Below are 20,560 nucleotides of genomic sequence, written 5' to 3' on the forward strand. Positions count from 1 at the left end.
CCCATCAGCGTTCTGTATTTGCTGGCTAAAGGAAGTCTGCCCGAGGACATCATTAAGTCCAGTGAAGGCCCAAGTCTAACGATTTGCTAGTAAGCGTCGTCCATTATTGTACGTGAGGCTGGCCTGGGGAGATGTGTAAACTGTATGGGTCACATTTAGTCCCGTAACAGTAGGCCATTTCCCTGTGGCTATAATGTTGTACTTGCTTTAGACAGCAAAAATCTTTAGCCACGTCAATTTAGGGCTTAGACGTGCAATGGAGTAGACATTTCTAGCTGCTGTTGGCGTTATTTGCTCTGAACTTTGATGTAGCTAAAAATCTGTTGAAATCTGGATGTGCCATTCCACGCTCGACAAAATTGAAGTACATCCGGGACATTGCTATTTGCGAGCAAAACATGGCCACGAGCAGAGAGAACAGGAGGTCAAGCGCTGATCATGAGTAGAATTTCCTTGTTTTATCAATTTTAGGGGTTCTTGGCTTAGCTAACTATCAGAACTGTCTGTGATTCGCTAGCGCGGAAGAAATTTATTTGTGTGGCTTCCGGGCGATAAGTAGTAACAGCAACATGTTGAGTGTTCGCTTACTGCTAACTGTGGCCTAGTTTGTTTGAAGTTCAATCGATTCTTGATGTAGGAAGCTCTTGTTCAGTCCATTTAGGACGATGCAGACCTTTAGAAAGTGATAGATTAGCTCTCCGCAGCGGTTTTGATATCTGTACGTTCGTGTTGATTTAGACTCCAATTTCATGTTAATTAAATTGTACACTTCATGATTCAACGAAAAGACAGTGAATTTAGTCTTCCTGGCCTCAAAAGGTATATAGGAGAGTTATTTGCTGTTATTTGAGCTTCAATAAGCCTTGTGGAAAGCTGGCTCTAGGACAGAATTGTATCAAGATTACTAGTGACAAGTCCAATTCTGTGGCTATGTTTTTGTGAATCCAGACAGATATATTTTCAATAATCTTAAATTAAAATTGATGTCTTAACAGTTAAGTACTAACAAAGGCTGTGATGCAGTCAAGCCTAAAATCTGAAAAGTTAAATTGCGTGAGAAACAAACTTTAAGGAAAATAAAGAGGTTTTGAGGACAGTTTTGAAGCCCAGGTTGTTAAAACAGATAAAGCAGAGATAAAGTAGTGCCTCATTGTCTACATGTATGTCCTCCAATTATTTTTTTGCATTGATGCTGTTCAGCTAAAAGACAATCAGGGTGGCAAAGTAGGAGTCACTTGGGTCATAAAATCAACCTTACATTATCTTTGTTTTTCATGCTTGGCTTGCAAGTACAACATCTCTTCATTATTTCAATTAAGTATCTCAGGGCATATGCGTCTGGTTTCAGATATATGCCCAATCAATTTCTGGCATATGGACACTAAAAAGGTAGAAAATAAAGGAGCAAACCGTAATATTCTCTTTTTTTTCGCCAATTTGATGTCTTTTTCCTGCTGATTCCTGGTTACCAAGCTCAGAGCTTGGTAACCAGGCCAAAAAATGGAGGCTGATGAGTATCTCTAGTTATTAGATACCAGTAAGGTATCCAGTAACTGAAATTACAGGATCTTGATGGAAATGTCATAGTAAGATATTTTAAACCTTTTTTTGAGATGAAAAAAGCCTGTTTGTGTCTTAAATTGTACTTGAAGGCACAGGAGGTATAGACACTACAAGGGGGTACAGACACCATATCAAAATTACTAAAATTACTAAAATTCAGCCTGTTTTTGACCCTTTGACCTTCGCTACATTTTTGACAATCCATATTTATACAGATGTTATTTTCTAATAACAATGTTTGTCCCTGGGCACCTTTTTATGATAAGTCAGAAACATCAAATGAAAAAGTCTGTTACAGGTTTTTCAGCCCATAAAGTAGACACAGTCTGGACTATACCACCCTGTTTGTGTTTTAGCTGCATTACAGGCTTTCATTTCCCTACAATATTAGTTTCAATTGATTGACTACCCTGGGATTTATGGCAACCAACCTATGGTGGCATGATTCGTGTTATTCAGGATTACAGAGTCGTAAAATGACTAGTAAGTGTTGCATCTTAGGTGTCATGATTACACCAATCACCGTTTAGAGAAGAAAGGATGACATCTACAATGTATTATCAATCATAATTTGAAAGCAACCAACGCATTTTATTCAGATTGTAGAATAGGGAAGTTTTATGAAGTGTTTTATTGCCAGTGTGCGGTACCAAGGCCACATTTAATTTAATTATGAACTTTAAGTATGTTAGGTTGACATGTTCTTGAAGAGTACAAAAAATGTATATTATATATGTGAGTGTTCATGTGACAAGATGTTGACAACCAGTGTGGTGTACATTTAGGGTACATGTTCAGTATAACGCAAGTTAAGCTTGACTTGTTATTCAAGACTACAAGTAGAGTGGTCCTGTAGTACAGTTTTCATAGCCTTAAGGTGTCGGTACCCAGAGTGGTGCACATCAAAAGCATGAAGTGTTTATTATAGTATAAGTTTTCAATCCTGACTTGTTATTCAAGACTACAAGTAGAGTGGTCCTGTAGTACAGTTTTCATAGCCTTAAGGTGTCGGTACCCAGAGTGGTGCACATCAAAAGCATGAAGTGTTTATTATAGTATAAGTTTTCAATCCTGACTTGTTATTCAAGACTACAAGTAGAGTGGTCCTGTAGTACAGTTTTCATAGCCTTAAGGTGTCGGTACCCAGAGTGGTGCACATCAAAAGCATGAAGTGTTTATTATAGTATAAGTTTTCAATCCTGACTTGTTATTCAAGACTACAAGTAGAGTGGTCCTGTAGTACAGTTTTCATATCCTTAAGGTGTCGGTACCCAGAGTGGTGCACATCAAAAGCATGAAATGTTTATTATAATATACGTTTTTGATCTTGACTTGTTATTCAAGACTACGAGTGGTCCTGTAGTACAGTTTTCATAGCCTTAAGGTGTCAGTATCCAGAGTGGTGCACATCAAAAGCATGAAATGCTTATTATAATATAAGTTCTAAATCTTGACTTATTATTCAAGGCTGACTACTAGTAGAGTGGTCCTGTAGTACAGTTTTCATAGCCTTGTTAAGGTGTTGGCACCCAGGGTGGTGCACAGCAAAGGCACAAAGTATTTATTATAATATAAGTTGTTAATCTTGACTTGTTATTCAAGACTAAAAGTAGAGCACTTGGTACTGTTGTACAGATTTCATAGCCTTGAGGTGTCAGCACCCAGAGCAGTACACATCTGGGGCATGAAATTCTTATTTTATTATCATAATGTAAGTATTTAAGCTTGACTTGTTATTTTTAAAGACTTCAAGTCTGTGTATCTTACAGTTAGACAGTTTGGTACAGCTTGTGTGTGTTTTGAACTTATTTTATCAGAATACATATCAAAGAAGTATGCTATAAACCAAGGGTGTATGTCTCTGTCATCCTATTAGCTGGAGTATGGCCGCTATCTTGCGTGACTCTGTCCCTGCCTTTGTCATCATGCGCACATGCCCACGAGCAATACCGCTCGCTAGCCATAATAACCATGAGAAAATCAATTCATGGGTTTCCTTTTCTTTCCTATATGGTATGGGGCTCCACATGACGGGTCGCTGGAGCTCTGCTATAATTACAGATAAAATACTCAATAAATCAACTTTAGACCCTGCTTGTTGATACAGCTGTAAATAGAAGGAAATTGGTGCCAGCAAACTGGATGCAGGTAACTAAAGACGTTTTGTTTGTTATTGAAATGTGGAGCATTACAACAGAAAAATGAGGTGATCATGAGATTAACATTAACCTTGTTGAATGTGTTGAAATATCCATTCAGTCACAACTGGGAGGATTATTTGTTCACATTCACACCTTGCTGGCTGGGAGGTCTATTGAGAAAACCTGTTCAGTTCAAATCTGCATGTGTATATGACAATGATTGACTGCTACCACTGAAATCACATTTGAGACCACTTTATTTGTTGGACTAAAACAAGATGTTCTTAGAGACTGATAAATCTTTATAAAGGTTCTATACATTTCTTCAAGTCATGATCTGACTCAGAGTACACACTGACAAGTTTTACAAGCTTGTAAATTACTATAGAAAGAAACATGGGTTACAATGTGCTTTGCACAGAAAATAAGGTGTGTTTACACCAAAGGTGAATGAAAGACATCGTTATTTTTGTGAACATGTTTTTTTTAACCATAATCAAACAAATGCTGCTAAAATCACACTCCTCTGTAATTGTTCCAACAAAGTTTATCTATGTTGTAAATTAACTTTGAAGATCAACCTCATCTGCAGCCTTGGTATGGGCGAGTGACTTGATTTACAATAACAATAAAGTTCCTGTTAGAGTTCCCACTTCTGAGGCTGAACCAAAGAGACCAATCACAGTCAATGAACCTGCAGCTATCTGCAAAGGAACAAAAGTTGTATAATAATTTGTTACTAAAAAGAATGTCTTGAACAATTACACAGAATTGCTAACTCAATGATGGTTTAACCCTTTTAAATCTACATTCTCTTTTTTTTCCAGTTTAATTACTAGGCCTTCTCCATTTGATTTCTATTGTTCTGTGTATTCCAAAAATTGCATCAATGACCACTAAGGAAGTGATAGCTCTGAATAACCATGTTTAGAAAGGAGACAAAGCAAAACTCCAAAAAAGTCAAAAATATTATTCATCCTCATAAATATAACATAACCCTTAAAGTCCCAAAAGTGCACATGTGCCTTATTTTCTATCACATCTTTCAATAGGTAATTATTGTAGAAAAAAAGTTCCAAAACACTCAGGGTGGTAAACTATCTCCTGTGTAGGGGGTTCACAATTTTATGCTTTTAATGAGTACATGTAGATCTTCACATCTTTTAACATGGAAATTTCATCAAAATCTGCCAGATGTGAACCTAACAGTGATGCCACAAACACTGCTCTCCTGTGGTAAAACTGTTAAAGTCTAACCTATGCGAACTTCCATTTTCTTGACTTGTATTTTTTCACTTAAAAACCAGGGCTTGAAAAGTCAGAGTGCTAGATCTGGAGGCGAGCACACTAAGGATGCAGCCACTGCCTCCACTACATATTAGGGGTAAATTGCTAGCTTGATAAGCTACAGTGATTCTGTGGCAGACACCATGGCCTAATGGTCTGACCAATCCAGGTGCCTCTCCCAACAAGGACTTGTCGTTTCCTGGCCTGGACAAGACAATTAACTCTCACTGTGCCCGTTTCCACCCAACACACATTCTATGGAAACTGACAAATTTATAGCTCAGGGGTTACCCTTAGTCTCCTTCGCACCTGTTATTAGGGTCGTCATGCATTGCTTCTCTCCAGTAACAGCTAGTGGGGAGAAGCTTTGCATGATGACCCTAATAACAGCTGCAAAGTAAACTAGGGTTACCCTGTGAAGGACTAGCATCACAGCAGGGAGTAGATCAATTGACAGAAGTACATCTAAGGTCTCTTTCCTTGTACAAAATTTGGGATACAGCTATATTTGACAGGTGCGGTACACTAGGCCCATTACACAGACTTACATGGAGTCGTTTTTTTTTTTCCCTAGTAAGATACAGAACCTATATATATATGTAACAAACTGTATATCCAGGCCTTCAGTCTAAGACTCATCATGAACCAAACAGAATTATACGGTTGTATTAAAAAATCAATAGCAGTTTCCAAGGCATCCAGGTATACCTGTGTCTTTCCAGCATCATGGACCAGGTAATGAGGTATATGAGCCTTTCTAGCCAGGTCTTCTAGATCAAAAAGGTGGGCAGAGTTGTCACCTTTTAGTACAATCTTTGTTCCCCTAAAAGAAAACAATTTGAAATAAACGATCACAATATCAACAGAAATATTAAATATAACTACTATATTTACTACTATATTTATTTTACATTTACATGTAGCAATAAAATGTAAATAGACATCCATATTTAATATGGATGTCTATTTAAATTTTATTGCTACATGTACATGTACCAGTCTTTTTGGTTTTTTTCATCATTAAGCATGTTTGCCGCAATACTGACCCAAAATCATCCCATTGTGCAAGCATGTGGTCGTACTTTTGTGACTGTGATGACAAAATCTTGTAGAGACCTACAGCTGCGTGGCCCACTTGGGCAGCTACCTTGCCGACACCCATGTTGAGTTCTGTGTTTACAACAAACACCATTTTGTAAGGACTCTTTATCGTCTTTTCATCTAAGGGAAATGTCTTCTCAAATGGACAAGCTTCCAGGGCCGGGATTTTGTAATCCTCTACCTGTTGGTGAAGTGATTAATCATAAATCGGTGTACAAAGCACTGTGAGTCCTCTTCGCTGTTCAGGAATAAATATAAATAGGTGACCTCTTAAAGATACCTGTGGTGTTTTCTTGTAAAGAAAATGCTATGTTACATATCTACATAGATTATATAATCCTATTTTTTTTTGCATACAATTTTGAGTTCACGCACATGTTTTAACAAGCGCTTGCGCTCCTAGGTGTCACGTGGTTAAATAAAGTATTGATTGATTGATTGACTGATGCATGATTTACTTCAAGTTAGCAACGAAATAATAGTCAGATACTGTAACTACTAAAAATATTGAAAAAGTAGATGTTTAAATGGGCCAGGTGAACCTGAAGCCATGTACATGTACAGAGGTTTGTGGGGACGGGATGCATTTTTACAAGAGGGAAATTGTAGGTAGGGGTTTGTAAAGCTGGTCCATTAAACAATTTTTTGTTACTTAGCACTGGTTATCTGAGTGTATCTGTTCAGTTTACAAGTTGGTATTCTCAAAGTAGTACTTGTTAAAAATAAACAATGGCGACAAGTCTAAATCAGGTCTTAAATGGGGGTAAGGGTGATTGGTGAGAAGTGGAGTGAGCTTAAATAGCTCTCTTTATAGTCTGAAGAGCTTTCCTGTTAGCCTGGGTAAATTGCTCAAGTCAGCTTGTTTATGGTTTGCTCTCAATAATGGTAATAAAACTCACCCTTCACCCCTCAGCTCCTACTCCTCAGCCCTGCACCCCTTCTCCCTCAGGAGTTTCATTAAGAGCCGGGCACCAGGCAAATTGACCAGCTGTAAGGACAGTTTTGCCCACCTACATGTTGTTTGATTACCTAGCAGAAATTGTTTCTTATAAGAAAGTTCACTCCCTACCCCTCACAGTTCCCTGTTTTAGACTTGCTGCATACACAATGTTTGAAGTGTGCTTATAATGAACTGGCAGTACCTGTCAAACAAGATAAATAATTGAACGCTGATAGACTGAAGTTTAAAAGGTCCTAAACACATTTTTAATTGTCACCAGATTCAGGGGTTTGAAAAAGGGCCATGTACCAGGCAAGCTGACGGGCAATGATTCTGACTGGCTAGGATGATTTCGCCTGCCTGGTTTGACCATCTGGAGTACTAGTAAAGTTTTTCATCATCACCAAAAAAGCTCAGTCCAAAATAATTTGTCTGCCTGTAAAAACCAGTTGCTTCCTGTTTTAATGAAACCCCTGAATTAGTAAATTTTGTTCCCTCAAAAACCAGTAGCCAGCTTTCTGGTGTGTCACCAATCTTTAATCTTTCCTTTAGAAAGTGAACTTTAAAAAAAAAATTATTAAAAGAGAGAACAGAAGTTATTGGTAGAGGCTACATGCGTTGTTCTGTGATAGGAAAATACGTCAATATGTAGTTCAGTATGCATGAAAGACAAATTAAAGTATTAGGTTTTCAGGATGATATGAGACTTTTTCATACCTTAAAGGGTTCATCGATTTCTGGCAAATGTTGATTATCCAAGACCCAGCTAGCTGCAGCATCAACAGAACTGTTATCGGTCATGAAAAGACCCTAAAATCAAAAACCAGGCAAGGCAATTTAAATCTGAGCATTATATATAATAATTTATAAGCCTTGAAATGTCCCTTAAGATGACCCTATCTGTTAAACGAATATAGCTGTCAGGTTTGGGGGGTGCTCGCTTCTCAAGGAATGTGGTTTAATTTAATTTGGTCACAGGGGGCTTGTCCCACGAACAGTTCACATGAACGTTTTTGAGTTAGGGACATGGCAAGGACTTTTCTCTTCAATTCAAACCAGTTTAAAACTTCTTGTCAATTCAAACCAGTTTGAGCTCGTAGGAAATTTGAACACATTGGTCCATATTTTGACAAGAATGGCTAGTTCACAGGAAGCGCCTTTTACCAGTGATGTTGCAAGGACTAGAAGCAGGAGCTTGTCCCCTCATGTTGCCGACCTTTAGTACAAGTTAGTATTTGAACTTAGAGATCTCGCATGTTATCGAAAAGACCACTAATAATACAACTTAATATAAGCTATGGATTCCTGTGCTGTGATTGGCTACCCAAGTGGGCAAGATGGCACTACCTCACCAGCTCAGGATTACGTGCTGTCTCTTGCAAGAAAATAGTTTTTTGTTTTTTTCCATAAAATAAATCCTTTATTGACCAAGCTTGTTTGGTCAAGATGGTTGGATATTTGCCTCGTTCTAAATTTTGTGTGGCGACTCCATCTCGGTCAGTAAACACGCAAAAAAATGAACCTGGCCAATATCCAGCCATCTTGACCTCACAAGCTTGGTAACCCAAATATCTTGAGCTTAACTTAGTTTTAGGTTTTTTATTTGTATTTTTATTTTTTGCATGAAACCGTCAAGATCCACACGAAGCTAGACGGATCGCTCATGCTTGGTCTAACCAAGAAGAAAATTTATATCCTACAACCATTCGCCATTAATTTTCCCGTACTGCACGGGGCATGTGCGTATCAAAGACACACATATGTTTGACACGTGAGCACGTCACAGAAATTACGATTTTTCTACCTTCTCTGCTGCATTTCTGGATATCCCTAAATTCATCAGCATTTGCAAAAACTCCTGGTTTGGTCCATCGTATTTTGATTTTTTCCTTAAACGGGGTTGGGCTTGTTCTGTTACTTCTGACGAGCCGCTCACAATTTCGGATAGTTCTTTCTTCGTGTCTGCCGGGGTGTCTGCCATGTTGAATGATGGGGCTTGGAACTACATGGGTACACTACGCTTCCTATTACATAGTGTATAAGAGATTTTCTTTACCGAACCGCTGCTCGATTCTTGAGCCAGTCTCAGGCCCCTAGAGGTTTGCCCGAGTTTTTTTCGTAGGCTAGGATATTATGGTTGGCGAAATGGTGCAAAATTCACAAAGTTTATATTCATTCACATTTAATGTTGTTATTATTATTCACGAATATATTTATTCACATTCAACAACTAAATTTATATTCAAGAAATATATTAATTCACATTTAACGACGTATTTCGTATTCACGAATATATTTACTCACATTTACGGGATGTATTCATTCACATTCACGATCGAAATATTGATTCAACACGGTACAATATTCATTCAACATTTTCTGCGCACCGCCTTCACGCATCATTAGGTCCCAGCTCACGCTCTATAATTTCCGAACGCAATATGGCGGACGAAGGAAGCCTTATTATATGAACGGGTAGAACAAAGACCCAAGACCCCAAACACAAATGTTACATTGGCAGGAGCTTTCGATCTCCTACAAGAGTGCGAACGGGAATGGAACACCGCGGAAGTAGGATTGAGAGAGAACATTCAAATAAGGCTCGAGTGTAGCTCTCCAGCAATTACTACCTTTTGTCAGTATCATTGCGCAGTATTGAATGAAATAGTGGGAAATATATGTCTTTTGCATGGAGAATGGATACGACACGACTCATCAAACTGCACAAACCTTGCAGTGTATTCTGTGACCAGCCCTGAGGTCTTCTTAACTCGATATTCAATATCGGAGGTAGTTCTTGGGGAGCGGGGATGGCGCAGTGGTGAGAGCCCTCGCCTACCACCAGTTTGACCCGGAGATGAGTTTGTTGTTGGTTCTCGCCGTGCTCCGAGGGTTTTCCTCCGGGTTCTCCAGTTTTCCTCCCCCCACAAAAAAACAGCATCTCCAAATACCAATTCGACCAGGATAGAGGGTCTGAATGAAAACCCGCTCTTTCTCTCTAAGTAATTTATTTCTAATTTTTATTTTTCCTTCTGCAACAAAGATTGTCGGGTTTCACGTGGACAGAAAAAGTTCAAATACTTCTTGAAACGTCGTATTGTGGAGTACGGGCTTCTCGTTGATTTCGGATGAGCAACTAGACAATCTCGTAGAACGTTTCATGATGAGTGATCAGTCAACTGGATGAGAGAGGGAGAGTATTGGCCACGTTGACCCTGGAGACTCTAGGATCAGCTGGGCTGTCGTAAGACACCCTCACATTTTCACCCCTATGATCACTTCGCACCCTTGATGGCCACTAAAACCTTTGCGTCGCTGAGGGGAGCAAATCTAGGACAATACTACAGTTCTGTTATTAGGAGAACATTTAAACAAAAAAAAACAACAACAACGTTAATATAGTTTTTTTACATTGTTTTAGGAGTACCTTTTTAAAGATTAAGGCCCAGTTCAGACGTCGTGCTTCTGCCGTGCCGAATTAAATTCAGGAATTAAGTTCGACAAAAGCACGGCAGAAGCACGGCGTCTGAATCAAACTTTTGAATTAAGTTCGGCAAGCAATTAAGTTCGACAAGCTCTGCCGTGCTACACGACTCTGGCACGGCAGCGATTCAAACGTCGTGCTTCTGTCATGCCAAACTAAATTCATAAATTATGTCAGTGTGTTTTGGCGAGATTTCGTTCCCTCGGGGAGTTAGGAGGAGAATTGTTACGAGGCTTCAGTATACCCTGGATTTGATTCGACTCTGGCACGACGTCTGAATCAGAGTTGATTTCCTGCCGTGCTACAGTCGAACCAAATTGCAATTTAGTTCGGCACGGCAGAAGCACGACGTCTGAACTGGGCCTAAAGATTAAAGGAAAATCATCAATAGCCCCGTGCATGACAGTAACCAGGCTATGGTGTCCGTCAATATGCCACAAGCTATTTGGAGCAGTCACAGAATACGCTCTCCTAGAAATTACGACAGCCTAGCGGATTCTAGAGTTTCCAGGGTCAACGCGGTCAATACTCTCCCTGATTCCTTCCCGTTGAACTCTGAGACCTATAATGATCGAAGATGTCCGGTCACCAAGGAATACCCGAACAAAGTCCCATGATCACTCATAAAACGTTGTACGAGATTATCTACTTGCTCATCCGAAATCATCGAGCAGTCTGTTATCTCCTCTAGCCCATGTAATGTTTACGTTCAGTTGTGTATGTTTGGGGTCTTTTGTCTTTGTTCTACCCCTTCATATAATAGGCCTTCCTTCGTTCAGAATAGAGCGGGAGCTGGGACCTAATGATGCGTGAAGGCGGTGCGCAGAAAATGTTGAATGAAGATTGCACCGTGTTGAGCCAATATTTCGATCGTGAATGTGAATGAATATAAACCGTTGAATGTGAATGAATACATCCCGTAAATGTGAGTAAATATATTCGTGAATACGAAATACGTCGTTAAATGTGTATTAATATATTTCTTGAATATAAATTTAGTTGTTGAATGTGAATAAATATATTCGTGAATAATAATAACATTAAATGTGAATGAATATAAACTTTGTGAATTTTGCACCATTTCGCCAACCATAGGATATAGACTTTCTAAAACCCGGTCCAAAAGTCCTTTCCAATAGTTCTTCCTTGGCCTGTTGGTTTCGACTTCGCTCAAACATTGCCCTCTCGCTTCGCTCGATGGAAATAAAAGCAAAGGTCGACTTGCGGAAAGTCTAGCTAGGATGCCCACTACACTGTCTGTCGTTCATCAGTTACAGCTTCACGAAGGACGTCTTCATATCGTAACCCAAAACAATGCCAGTGGCAAGTTTAGCTCGGTTTTAGTTAAGCTTAGTTTAGTTTAGCCTTGAGTTCACTTCGATTATCGCCCACGAGGGAGACCTTTGAGCTTCGTCCCTCCTTCCCTCCCCTTACATAATCTGTGCCGTTGACGTTTCTCTTAAAGATTGAGCTTGTCTTTATCAGTGTCTGTCAGAGGTGCCTCTATCCTTGGCTATATGGACATGCAATAGTAAGTTTCTGTAAATAGCCATCTTTTAAGAAGCAGTCGCCAGAGGGCGCGAGTGTCGGCGCGAGTAGAGCTCGCGAGTAGTAATATCAGGGACCAATAAGGCGCGACATGGAGCGCAGCCAACTCGCGCAACGCTCAACCACTAGTAAGCAGGTTAGATTCTCGGGTAATCAAGCACTCCCTCTGCTCAAGCGAGCGACAAACATTGGACCTCAGGGAATCAGGTTACCTCCTTTAGCGGAAATAGAGGACAAACCAGTAAGCAAAACGAAAATCAACATCATCATAGTTATAAAGAACGCGACGCAGAATACAAGTATAATTTCCCTACCAGTAGGTTACAGATAATTTATTAAAATTCATTTCATTGACAATGACTTGCTTGGCTTCAATTTTAAATTTCTTCACCCTTCAATTGTTTAGTTTACTTCAAGGATCTTGAAGTTCAAAACAAACCTTATTGACCACGTCATTTCATTTTCTTTTCTTTACAATATTAAATAAATAACAAGTGAATCATTTTATTGCCAAAATCATCGCCAAAGTTGGATTTTTCAGACTGCGAGGAGAAAATACGTTTAAGTGAGATTTTTTTCCTGTTTGCTGCGTAAAAATTTGTGAAAAAACACGTTTTGGTGATGATCTCACTATCAAACTCAACCTCGTTCCCAGTCTCTGTGTTTCCCGCGGGAAGGCGAGAGACCATGGGAACGAGATTGTATCAAATTCTATTCTTACACCATATCGTCAAAGGTCCTGCCTCTACAACGCCCATTTTCAATTGAAGCCTTATTTACAACGAAGAGCAATAAACGCCTCGGCGATGACCAAGAGCAAAAAGCGAGAGTCAATCGTGAACTGACGTTGCAAAACGAGTTAATAAGCTAAAAACAACAACAAAGAGAAAAAGAGATAAATCGGTGCTTGCATGACCGTAAAAATCTCTTTGCTAATGCCACAGGTATGCACTTTAGTGGATTAATAGCACCTGTTCCATTTGATGCAAAAAAAATGTGATTGACTCCCCGTTAAAATATTGTTATAATATTCTTATCAGAACTAGATCCCGAAATAAAACGCAAAAGAATTTCGTGGGTTCGCCATTCTGGCTCGCTTAAATCTCTCTAGGTCTCGCACATACTGATGACTCTTCGTCATTGTAGAGTATCATCTCTGTGTGTCATGATTTGTCTCGTTGATAAATCTTTTGTACAAAATTCTGTAGCGGAGTTCCTAGCGATATGATTCTGTCTCTCATTGTTGTGACATGCCCTGTCACGCTGTCCATAACAAGTCGTACATTGTCACTCTCTTGGTATCTCCATAATACGGCCAGTATTAAAATAACCACGCTTGTTACTACAATACGGAACCTGCAAAGATAGAGAAGATAGCAACTGTGAGTTGCCTTAGGTTTGTCATAGCCTGCTATGTAGACAAGGTTTGTCACGGAATTATTCCTCCCGGGCGAATGTACAAATCCGTACACGGGAAAAAGTAATTTCGCTCTAATAACGTCTCTAATAGGCTTGGCCGCCTCACTAACCAGTTAAGATCTTGGGTGACCGGTTTTTACAGCGCACAAAAAGACAGACATTGGAATAGATGACGTGAAATTAGTGATGTATAATCAAATCCTCTAGACAAGAATTTCCGCAAATGTATCAAAAATAACTCCGATAATTCTTCAGATGGTTACAAATACAACTAGGAGTTTCTATGAATGTCCTTACTCACTGAACTTGCGAGAAAATGAAAAAAAAAAAAAACCTTTCGCAAAATATCTAGTATGCGAGATGCAGTGTTAGAGAACCCAGGGAGGGGACTCCCCGGACGGGGGTGCTCTTCGTACCTTATAGGGATTAAAAACGCCGTATTGGTACCTCGCCTCAAAAGGTCCACAGCAGGAGCTTTTGCGGTACCATTTAGGGTATTGAGCCGAAAAAAATATGACAGGAGGTAATGCGTTGCTTCAGAATTGGTACCTGTTAGGGGTGAAAAACATTTCAAGACACGCCCACAAAACAGAATCTTGGTACCTCTTAGAAGTTCTTATCAAAATTTTCCCCGTCCCTTTTATAAGGTAGCACCCCCCCCCCCCCCAACCCGGGTTAGAGGTCAGCACCGACTGGACAAGACAAAATCGAAGCTTACCATGTTCTTGTGAAGGGAATAACTATTCTGGCTAGTGTTGTGCATATGATAAGTACAATCTGTAAGATGGCCAGGATCATAGTGAGGAATTTTGATAAAAGCGCTTTGGCCTGAGCGCTCTGATCCAAGTAATCGTCCAATCCCATCATTTGTTGGCTTTGCTGTTGTATAGCTTCGATTTTCAAAACCTGTAGTCAGCAGAAAAAAATAACCATGTCATTAAAAACAGAGACCAGCAAGTACTTTACAGTGAAATACCGATTTCTTAAACTCTTGATATTTTGAACCTCCCGTTAACTCGAACCAAAAGTCGTTTCAGCGAGTTTCGTGACAAAGAAGGCTACAGGAACGCTTCCCCCCCCCCCTCCCCCCAGGTCTAAAATGAGGTTGACAGGCCTGCACGACTTCCAAGTGCGTGTTGTAGCCTTTTTTCATAGCTTGGCTCTTACGAGTATATCTTTGAACGAACTACCTCTTTAGCACGAAATGAGGGGCGAATCCTAGTAGATTTCGCTCAGTTATGGTTGTTGTTCCTCCGGTTTCTTGAACTACTCGACTTTTCAAACCAATTTTCGTTTCCGTTGGAGGTTCGAAAAATCGGGATTCCATTGTATTTGTATTATGGCAAACCCTTTTAGTCCCAGGATCAAAATACTTATTCTCCTTACTTACTTACTTACTTACTTACTTACAGTCATTAATTCTAATTCCAGTTGCAAGAACTTAATGGTTCATTTCTAGTACTAGTGGATTGTTACTTCTCTTACACCCTGCATATCTATCTACCTACATCAATTGAATACGCTTAGTTTCCTTGCCACACACCCCTCAAGTCACAAGGCGTTTCTCAAGTCTAACACAACCAAAGTGATACAATTTCGTGACCTTCCGCTGACTATGAAAATTTCTGTAGTTTGTTTTACCCCATATAATCAAGCTTGTGTGTTGATCTGTTTAGCCACGCATTGAGTCCCTTTCCACTCCTCAGCTCTCATGTCACTACTTATTTCAATAAAAATTCGTCTTTACGACGTCGTTGCTTTTCATAGCCAGAACTTTCACTTGCTTAGGCTGTCCTTACAACGCCCTTGTCTTACCCTAGTGACGTAAGAATCGAGCGCCTCTTCAATCTCGCTTGCTCGCTCCGCTGACCGATATTCCACTAACTCAATGCGTTCCTCGGCTCGTTCGAGTTCTTGTTTTACCGTTATCATCTGTCATAAAAAAATGAAAACAAAAGTTTAAAAAAAACACTTACAGTTACAGGTGTTATCTTTTCAGGGATCTCAACTAGATAAAACGAACGTTAAATAATTAAATGGCCTCAATTACTGTCACGCCTGTGTTTGAGTCACGTAATTGCTATGCTTTTGAAGTCTGAATTATGATGACAGCCGTACCCCTTCCCTCTGAGAGGATTTTCTTCTCACCTCGTTCTGACGTAGTTCTGACACGTCATTCCACTCTGTTGTTATGCTGTTTAGTAAATCTCGCAGTTGCTGTGAGGGAACAAAGGACGCATTAGCGTTGGTAAAGGTAAAGTCTGCATACGAGCCAAGTGGCCCATCAGGCTGGAGGTTATACTGGTTTCAGTAGAATAAAGCGAGTGAGTATTTCTGCTACCCTCTGGATGGGATGATAGTCCATCGCAGGATTACCTCCTACCATCAAATAACTTAACACCTGGGTGGAAAGAGGCACTGTGAGAGTAAAATGTCTTGCCCAAGAACACAACACAACGTCTCCGGCCAGGGCTCGAACCATGAGACCAGGGCGCCTTTGCGACTTATTATTACGTTTACAATATTTGGAAGTGGTAGCAGAATAATACGAAGAAAAACAGTCGAGAAAAAAATCGTATCGCATCAGCTACAGCACAAAAAGTACAAAAATTGACATCAGCTTGCCACCAGGCACTTCGTGTAAGTCACATGTATAAGTCACGTATGTGCACGCAAGAGTAACGCAGTCTCAAAAAACTCCTTTTGGGGGATTAATGGTACTTTTGTTTTCCATTGGATCACATCAGAAGTAAATTTAAAAAAATATAGTAATCAAATGGTAAATTATAACAGTGGTAAAACACAAAATAAAAACAAACCTCTGAATTGCATCGTTCCTCTTGAAGTGATTCCGCAACAAAGTCTAGCTGTCGCTGAAAACAGAAGTGCATGCTTGTTATAGAAACATTCCCTGATTCAATTCATGTTCCATACAAAATAATTTGGCTAGAGAGAGGGTTACCGATTCTAGTGTATCTTAAGATAGGATTCCCTCATTAATCACAAGATGAGTATTTTTACCTCTTCTCAATTACCCTCTCACCTCCTCGTTTCAGGAGAGGGTCTGAAATGTCTCTGTACCTTCTTCAACACCGTCTGAGAAAATGCTTCTATCTCGAGCCTTCGCATTTTCCATCAATGATTTTTCATATATTCACTTACATTCTTCACCATCTGCGGATATATTACGAACTCACAACTACGTTTCATAAAGAATTAAACAACTTACCTTCAAGTTATCTATGAGTTCCTGCAGTCTGGCGTTAGTTTCACGAAGTTCGATAATATCGTGTTCATAGGACGTGGGGGGACTGGGCGGAAGGCTGTGACGTGGGCTGTTTCCCGGGAGCGTAACGCTGAGAATGAAACCGACAGGGGTTAATTTACAATCTCAAGGAAAATTCAAGGCTGGCATAGATTTAAACACATACAGTGATATAAGTAATAATTTGACTTGCAGCACGTTTTTGATATATGGGAAAACAGGCATTATACCTCGTCCGCTTGTTTACAGCAATGTTTCGCAAAGTATAGATAGTGACGTGTGTGTGTATGTTTGTTTGTTTGTTTGTTTTGTGTCCCTGACCTAAACAAGTAAAATGTCTTTTCTTTTCACTGGTTGCCTAGCATTTTTAACTCCTACGTTCTTTGCGGTAGCCAGCACCCCTATCATTTTTAATTTTAGTTTTTAATTTTATTATTGCAATAAATTATTTCTACTTTGTGGCGAAAGAAAGTTTTTGTTGTAATTATGTTCGTGCTGTAACTGTAGTATATATACACGAGGACCGGCAAATTATTTCAGGACAGCTAGACAAGAGGTCAGGAGTACCCTGCGATGAACCAACATCCCATCAGGGGAGGGGAGGAGGCAATACTCCTAGCCGCTTCGTGCCACAAAAACCGGAGAAGACCGCTGACACCAATGAGTCAGCTGGCCCAGGTCCAGTCCAGTTCCCAGGACTGAACGGACTTCATGTATGCACTGTTCTAGCCTGCGTAGCAGTCTTTTCCGTTTCCTTTCAGGCAAGCAGGAGTCGCGCGAGGGCACGGGGACAGAGGTAACAAAAAAAATTAGTGACAGGACCCCCTCCCCCTTTTTCTAACTTTTTGCTCTCGCCCCATGCTTTCGCGCGACTTCCCCTTGGTTCTCGCTTTCTCCCGTTTAGAGGAAACGGAAAAGACTGCTACGCACGCTAGCAGTGTTCAGATGGGAACTTACTACCAAATCGACAGAATTAATCTACGTTGTCAGATTTTCGAACTCACCCGATGTGCGTGGCTGATGCTACACTGGAAGAATCATCATCGCTGTTGTATCTGGCCGGGCTTAAAAGAAAAAAAAAAAACATTTTGAGTAAAAATATTTCACGACGTCTTTGCAAAGATGGACAGTAAACTGCCCTGTAACTGTCTGGTCTTAATTCTACCCAGCCAGTCACCTTGATCTCTTCACGCTTTTCTCTTCTCCGAATCAAATCTTACCCCTTCCCTCCTCTCCAACCCTCTCCACACCCTTCAAAACCAGCAAAATAGTACGACACAGAAGTTCTGAAACAAGTTTACCAGTGACTAGTGCATGTAACACTGGTTACAATCGGTGGCGATTTCTGGAGTTCCTCGATTTTGGTCGATTGAAAAGAAAATCAAACCACTCTATGGTGTGCAACCATCACGTTCTATGTCACACAAGAGCGAGAACAGTTGCGTGACAACGAAAAGATTACGGCCGCTGAGAACACGCTTAGATTTACCTGAGATTAGAATCTCCTGCGAAACTATCTTCACCTGCAGGACTGCTAGGTTCTTCTTCAAGTCCATCTATCTCTGAAATTATAACACACACCACTTTCCAATCACAAAAAGTCTTCACACGGCAACTCCTCCACAATTCGCTACGAGAAGAAACCTAGGGCAAGTCTTCTCATCTCGCAGTGGCTTGTGAGACCGTTACCAAGGACAAAACAAAAGATGTCCCCAACAACGATCCCATAAGGGACCGCGAGATGAGCCTCGCCCCAGATAAAGTGGCGAGAACTTGGAGAAATCGCCCAAACATTTTTCTTACCTACATTTTCGCTACTGTACAGTGAAGTAAACTGTTACTTGATCACGAGAAAAGAAACTAAAACCCAACATCTTCACTAGTAGACAGGGACCACTAGGTGCGAGTCCAACTACGAGAATAAGTCACAGAAACAAAGCCAACGAGTTTGTTCTACATGATTTTAGAGAGCTTTCGTTTGCCAACTTTGACATTTTCATTCGTAGTTAAAAAAAGACGGTTGCCGCGATTCATAGCTGCCACAATAACAAACGTTAAAAAGAAGTCTGTTACTAGCCCTTTACCGTTGGGAAATCTTGCATAGAGTGTTTTCATTCATGTGGCCAGCACACTTGCAAATTGATTGGAACTAAAGAAAATGTTTCCATAAGGAACGAGTTCAACTACCGCAGGATTGGTTCGGTAAACTAGCCAGTATTACCCAGGCTATTGACGCACAAACATGGCTGCCGTTTAATTGTTTTGGAACACCAATATGGCTACTGGTTCATTGTTTTGGTACACCAACAATGGGTGCCGCTTCATTGTTTTGGCACACCAACATGGCTGCCGTGACGTCATATGAAAACGCTCTATGGGACACGAAATCGGACTCGGATCTCAGGCCCTCTGCAGTCTTTGCAGGTGCAACAAAAACCACGTAACTTTCAAAGTGGTCTACCACGAAGTCTCTGGTGTCGACACAACTTATGATTTCACAGACAAAGTAGACTGCCCCTTCTAAAGTAATGGAAATAAGCCGTGAAAATAAGAACTGCTGCGAAGGAAGATGTTCTTTTGCAGTGAAAAGCGTTAAACAACACAAACAGCATAGTGATACATACTTGATCCAGGACTTGACGCAGTAGTGCTCACATTCTCTGCACTGCCAAACCTACGGTGCTTGATAATCTCCAGAGGCTTGGTAACCGCTCTATACAAAACAATATGAAGAACATAAGTCATCCAAATACACTTTTTCTACCGCGTAGAATGAAACTGTTTGAGCCAGGAAAGCCCTCAAAACAATGATGGAAAGATGTATATAACTTACAGGCGGCCTTGCCTGTAAGTTATTTACTTCTTTCCGCATCTTTCTATCACTTTTTCCACCAGAAACAGAGAGTTAGTCTCAAAATTCACGCCAGCTAAGGTAACCCGAATAACCTAAAAACAACAAGTATTACAATGTCTTTAATTTCGGTGAGATTTAAAATTGGCAAAAGGCTTGAAAAGTGGGTCGGACACATTTTGCCGGAGAATTCTTTACGCTATTTAACAATTAGATTATGAGCTCGAGATTTCTATGAGGTGATAGTTGATGAGGCCAAAGGCCTCATCAACTATCGTCTCATAGAAATCGAGAGCGAAAAATCTAATTGTTTTAGTAGAATTCTAACTTAAATTAACGCAGATAATGGTTTCCAAATATTTTTCGACGCATTATTAAACTTTACCCTTTAACAAAATCGCACGTACTGAGTTGTCCTTGGTAAATTGTAAGTTGTTTACGCGCGCGCACCGGTTTTTCAATAATTTCAAGTTTTTAAAGTCATAAATCCGTTTATGTCCTTCCTTCAGTCTTCTCAGGAACTTAATTATCCATTTACATCTAAACTTTCTTCCAAAACTTCGGAAAAACGATAAAAACGTCGCATTTCGTGGACGACCGACAGCTGCTGCACTCTAATGGCTGACAATATACGAATAGCTCAGCCAATCAGACTGGAGCATTTGCATTAGTATACTAGTGAAATTCTACTAAGAACAATTAGATTATTCCCTCTCGATTACGAGAGCACGATAATGAGATTATGAGCTGGAGATTTCTGTTGCTATCACGCATAGAAATCGAGAGCAAATATGATCTAATTACTTTAGTATAAATCTACTACATGTTCAAAACAAACAACAACGTAGGTTCACGTTTTCGGTTATTAAATAAATACAACTTTTTTATTCCGTATTTCGTTGCAACTTTGGTCTTCTCTGGAATCGCCTTGACTAGTAAATTATCTAAATCCGCAAAGAAG

The 20,560-nt window shown here is 40.0% G+C and overlaps 3 protein-coding genes across 6 annotated transcripts in view; 1 reads left to right on the plus strand and 2 right to left on the minus strand.

Annotated features, from left to right (window-relative positions):
* The window catches only part of LOC145494796 (uncharacterized), a 101,824-nt gene that overhangs the window by 36,818 nt on the left and 44,446 nt on the right, over positions 1 to 20,560 (plus strand). The gene's annotated exons all lie outside the window — the stretch shown is intronic.
* Positions 3,944 to 9,141, minus strand: LOC145494821 (putative peptidyl-tRNA hydrolase 2). The gene is made up of 5 exons (XM_081474394.1): positions 8,837 to 9,141; positions 7,750 to 7,842; positions 6,038 to 6,273; positions 5,700 to 5,814; positions 3,944 to 4,408 (listed from the first exon to the last, which is right to left on the minus strand). Exons 1-5 carry the CDS (start codon positions 9,011 to 9,013, stop codon positions 4,322 to 4,324), a joined length of 708 nt encoding a protein of 235 aa, XP_081330520.1. The 5' UTR covers positions 9,014 to 9,141; the 3' UTR covers positions 3,944 to 4,321.
* The window catches only part of LOC145494727 (transmembrane and coiled-coil domain protein 3-like), a 34,717-nt gene continuing 26,524 nt past the window's right edge, over positions 12,368 to 20,560 (minus strand). For all 4 annotated transcript variants that reach the window (XM_081474293.1, XM_081474292.1, XM_081474296.1 and 1 more), the window contains exons 12-20: positions 19,373 to 19,461; positions 18,238 to 18,310; positions 17,753 to 17,812; positions 16,713 to 16,839; positions 16,303 to 16,356; positions 15,632 to 15,700; positions 15,299 to 15,415; positions 14,202 to 14,389; positions 12,368 to 13,420 (exon numbers count right to left, since the gene is read on the minus strand). In XM_081474293.1, the coding sequence (XP_081330419.1) occupies positions 13,228 to 13,420; positions 14,202 to 14,389; positions 15,299 to 15,415; positions 15,632 to 15,700; positions 16,303 to 16,356; positions 16,713 to 16,839; positions 17,753 to 17,812; positions 18,238 to 18,310; positions 19,373 to 19,461 (970 nt within the window). In that variant the 3' untranslated portion in view covers positions 12,368 to 13,227. The remainder of the gene's footprint in view (positions 13,421 to 14,201; positions 14,390 to 15,298; positions 15,416 to 15,631; positions 15,701 to 16,302; positions 16,357 to 16,712; positions 16,840 to 17,752; positions 17,813 to 18,237; positions 18,311 to 19,372; positions 19,462 to 20,560) is intronic.

The sequence above is a fragment of the Orbicella franksi genome, chromosome 8 (assembly GCF_964199315.1).
Source record: "Orbicella franksi chromosome 8, jaOrbFran1.1, whole genome shotgun sequence".
Lineage (NCBI taxonomy): Eukaryota > Metazoa > Cnidaria > Anthozoa > Scleractinia > Merulinidae > Orbicella > Orbicella franksi.

Bases quoted from the DNA above. Each gene is read 5' to 3' on its own strand.
- LOC145494821 (XM_081474394.1), bottom strand. From the start codon at position 9,013: ATGGCAGACACCCCGGCAGACACGAAGAAAGAACTATCCGAAATTGTG. The intron at 7,843-8,836 runs GTAGAAAAATCG...TTTTGATTTTAG, and splicing joins CCAGAAATGCAGCAGAGAAG to GGTCTTTTCATGACCGATAA. The intron at 6,274-7,749 runs GTATGAAAAAGT...CTTCACCAACAG, and splicing joins AAATCGATGAACCCTTTAAG to GTAGAGGATTACAAAATCCC.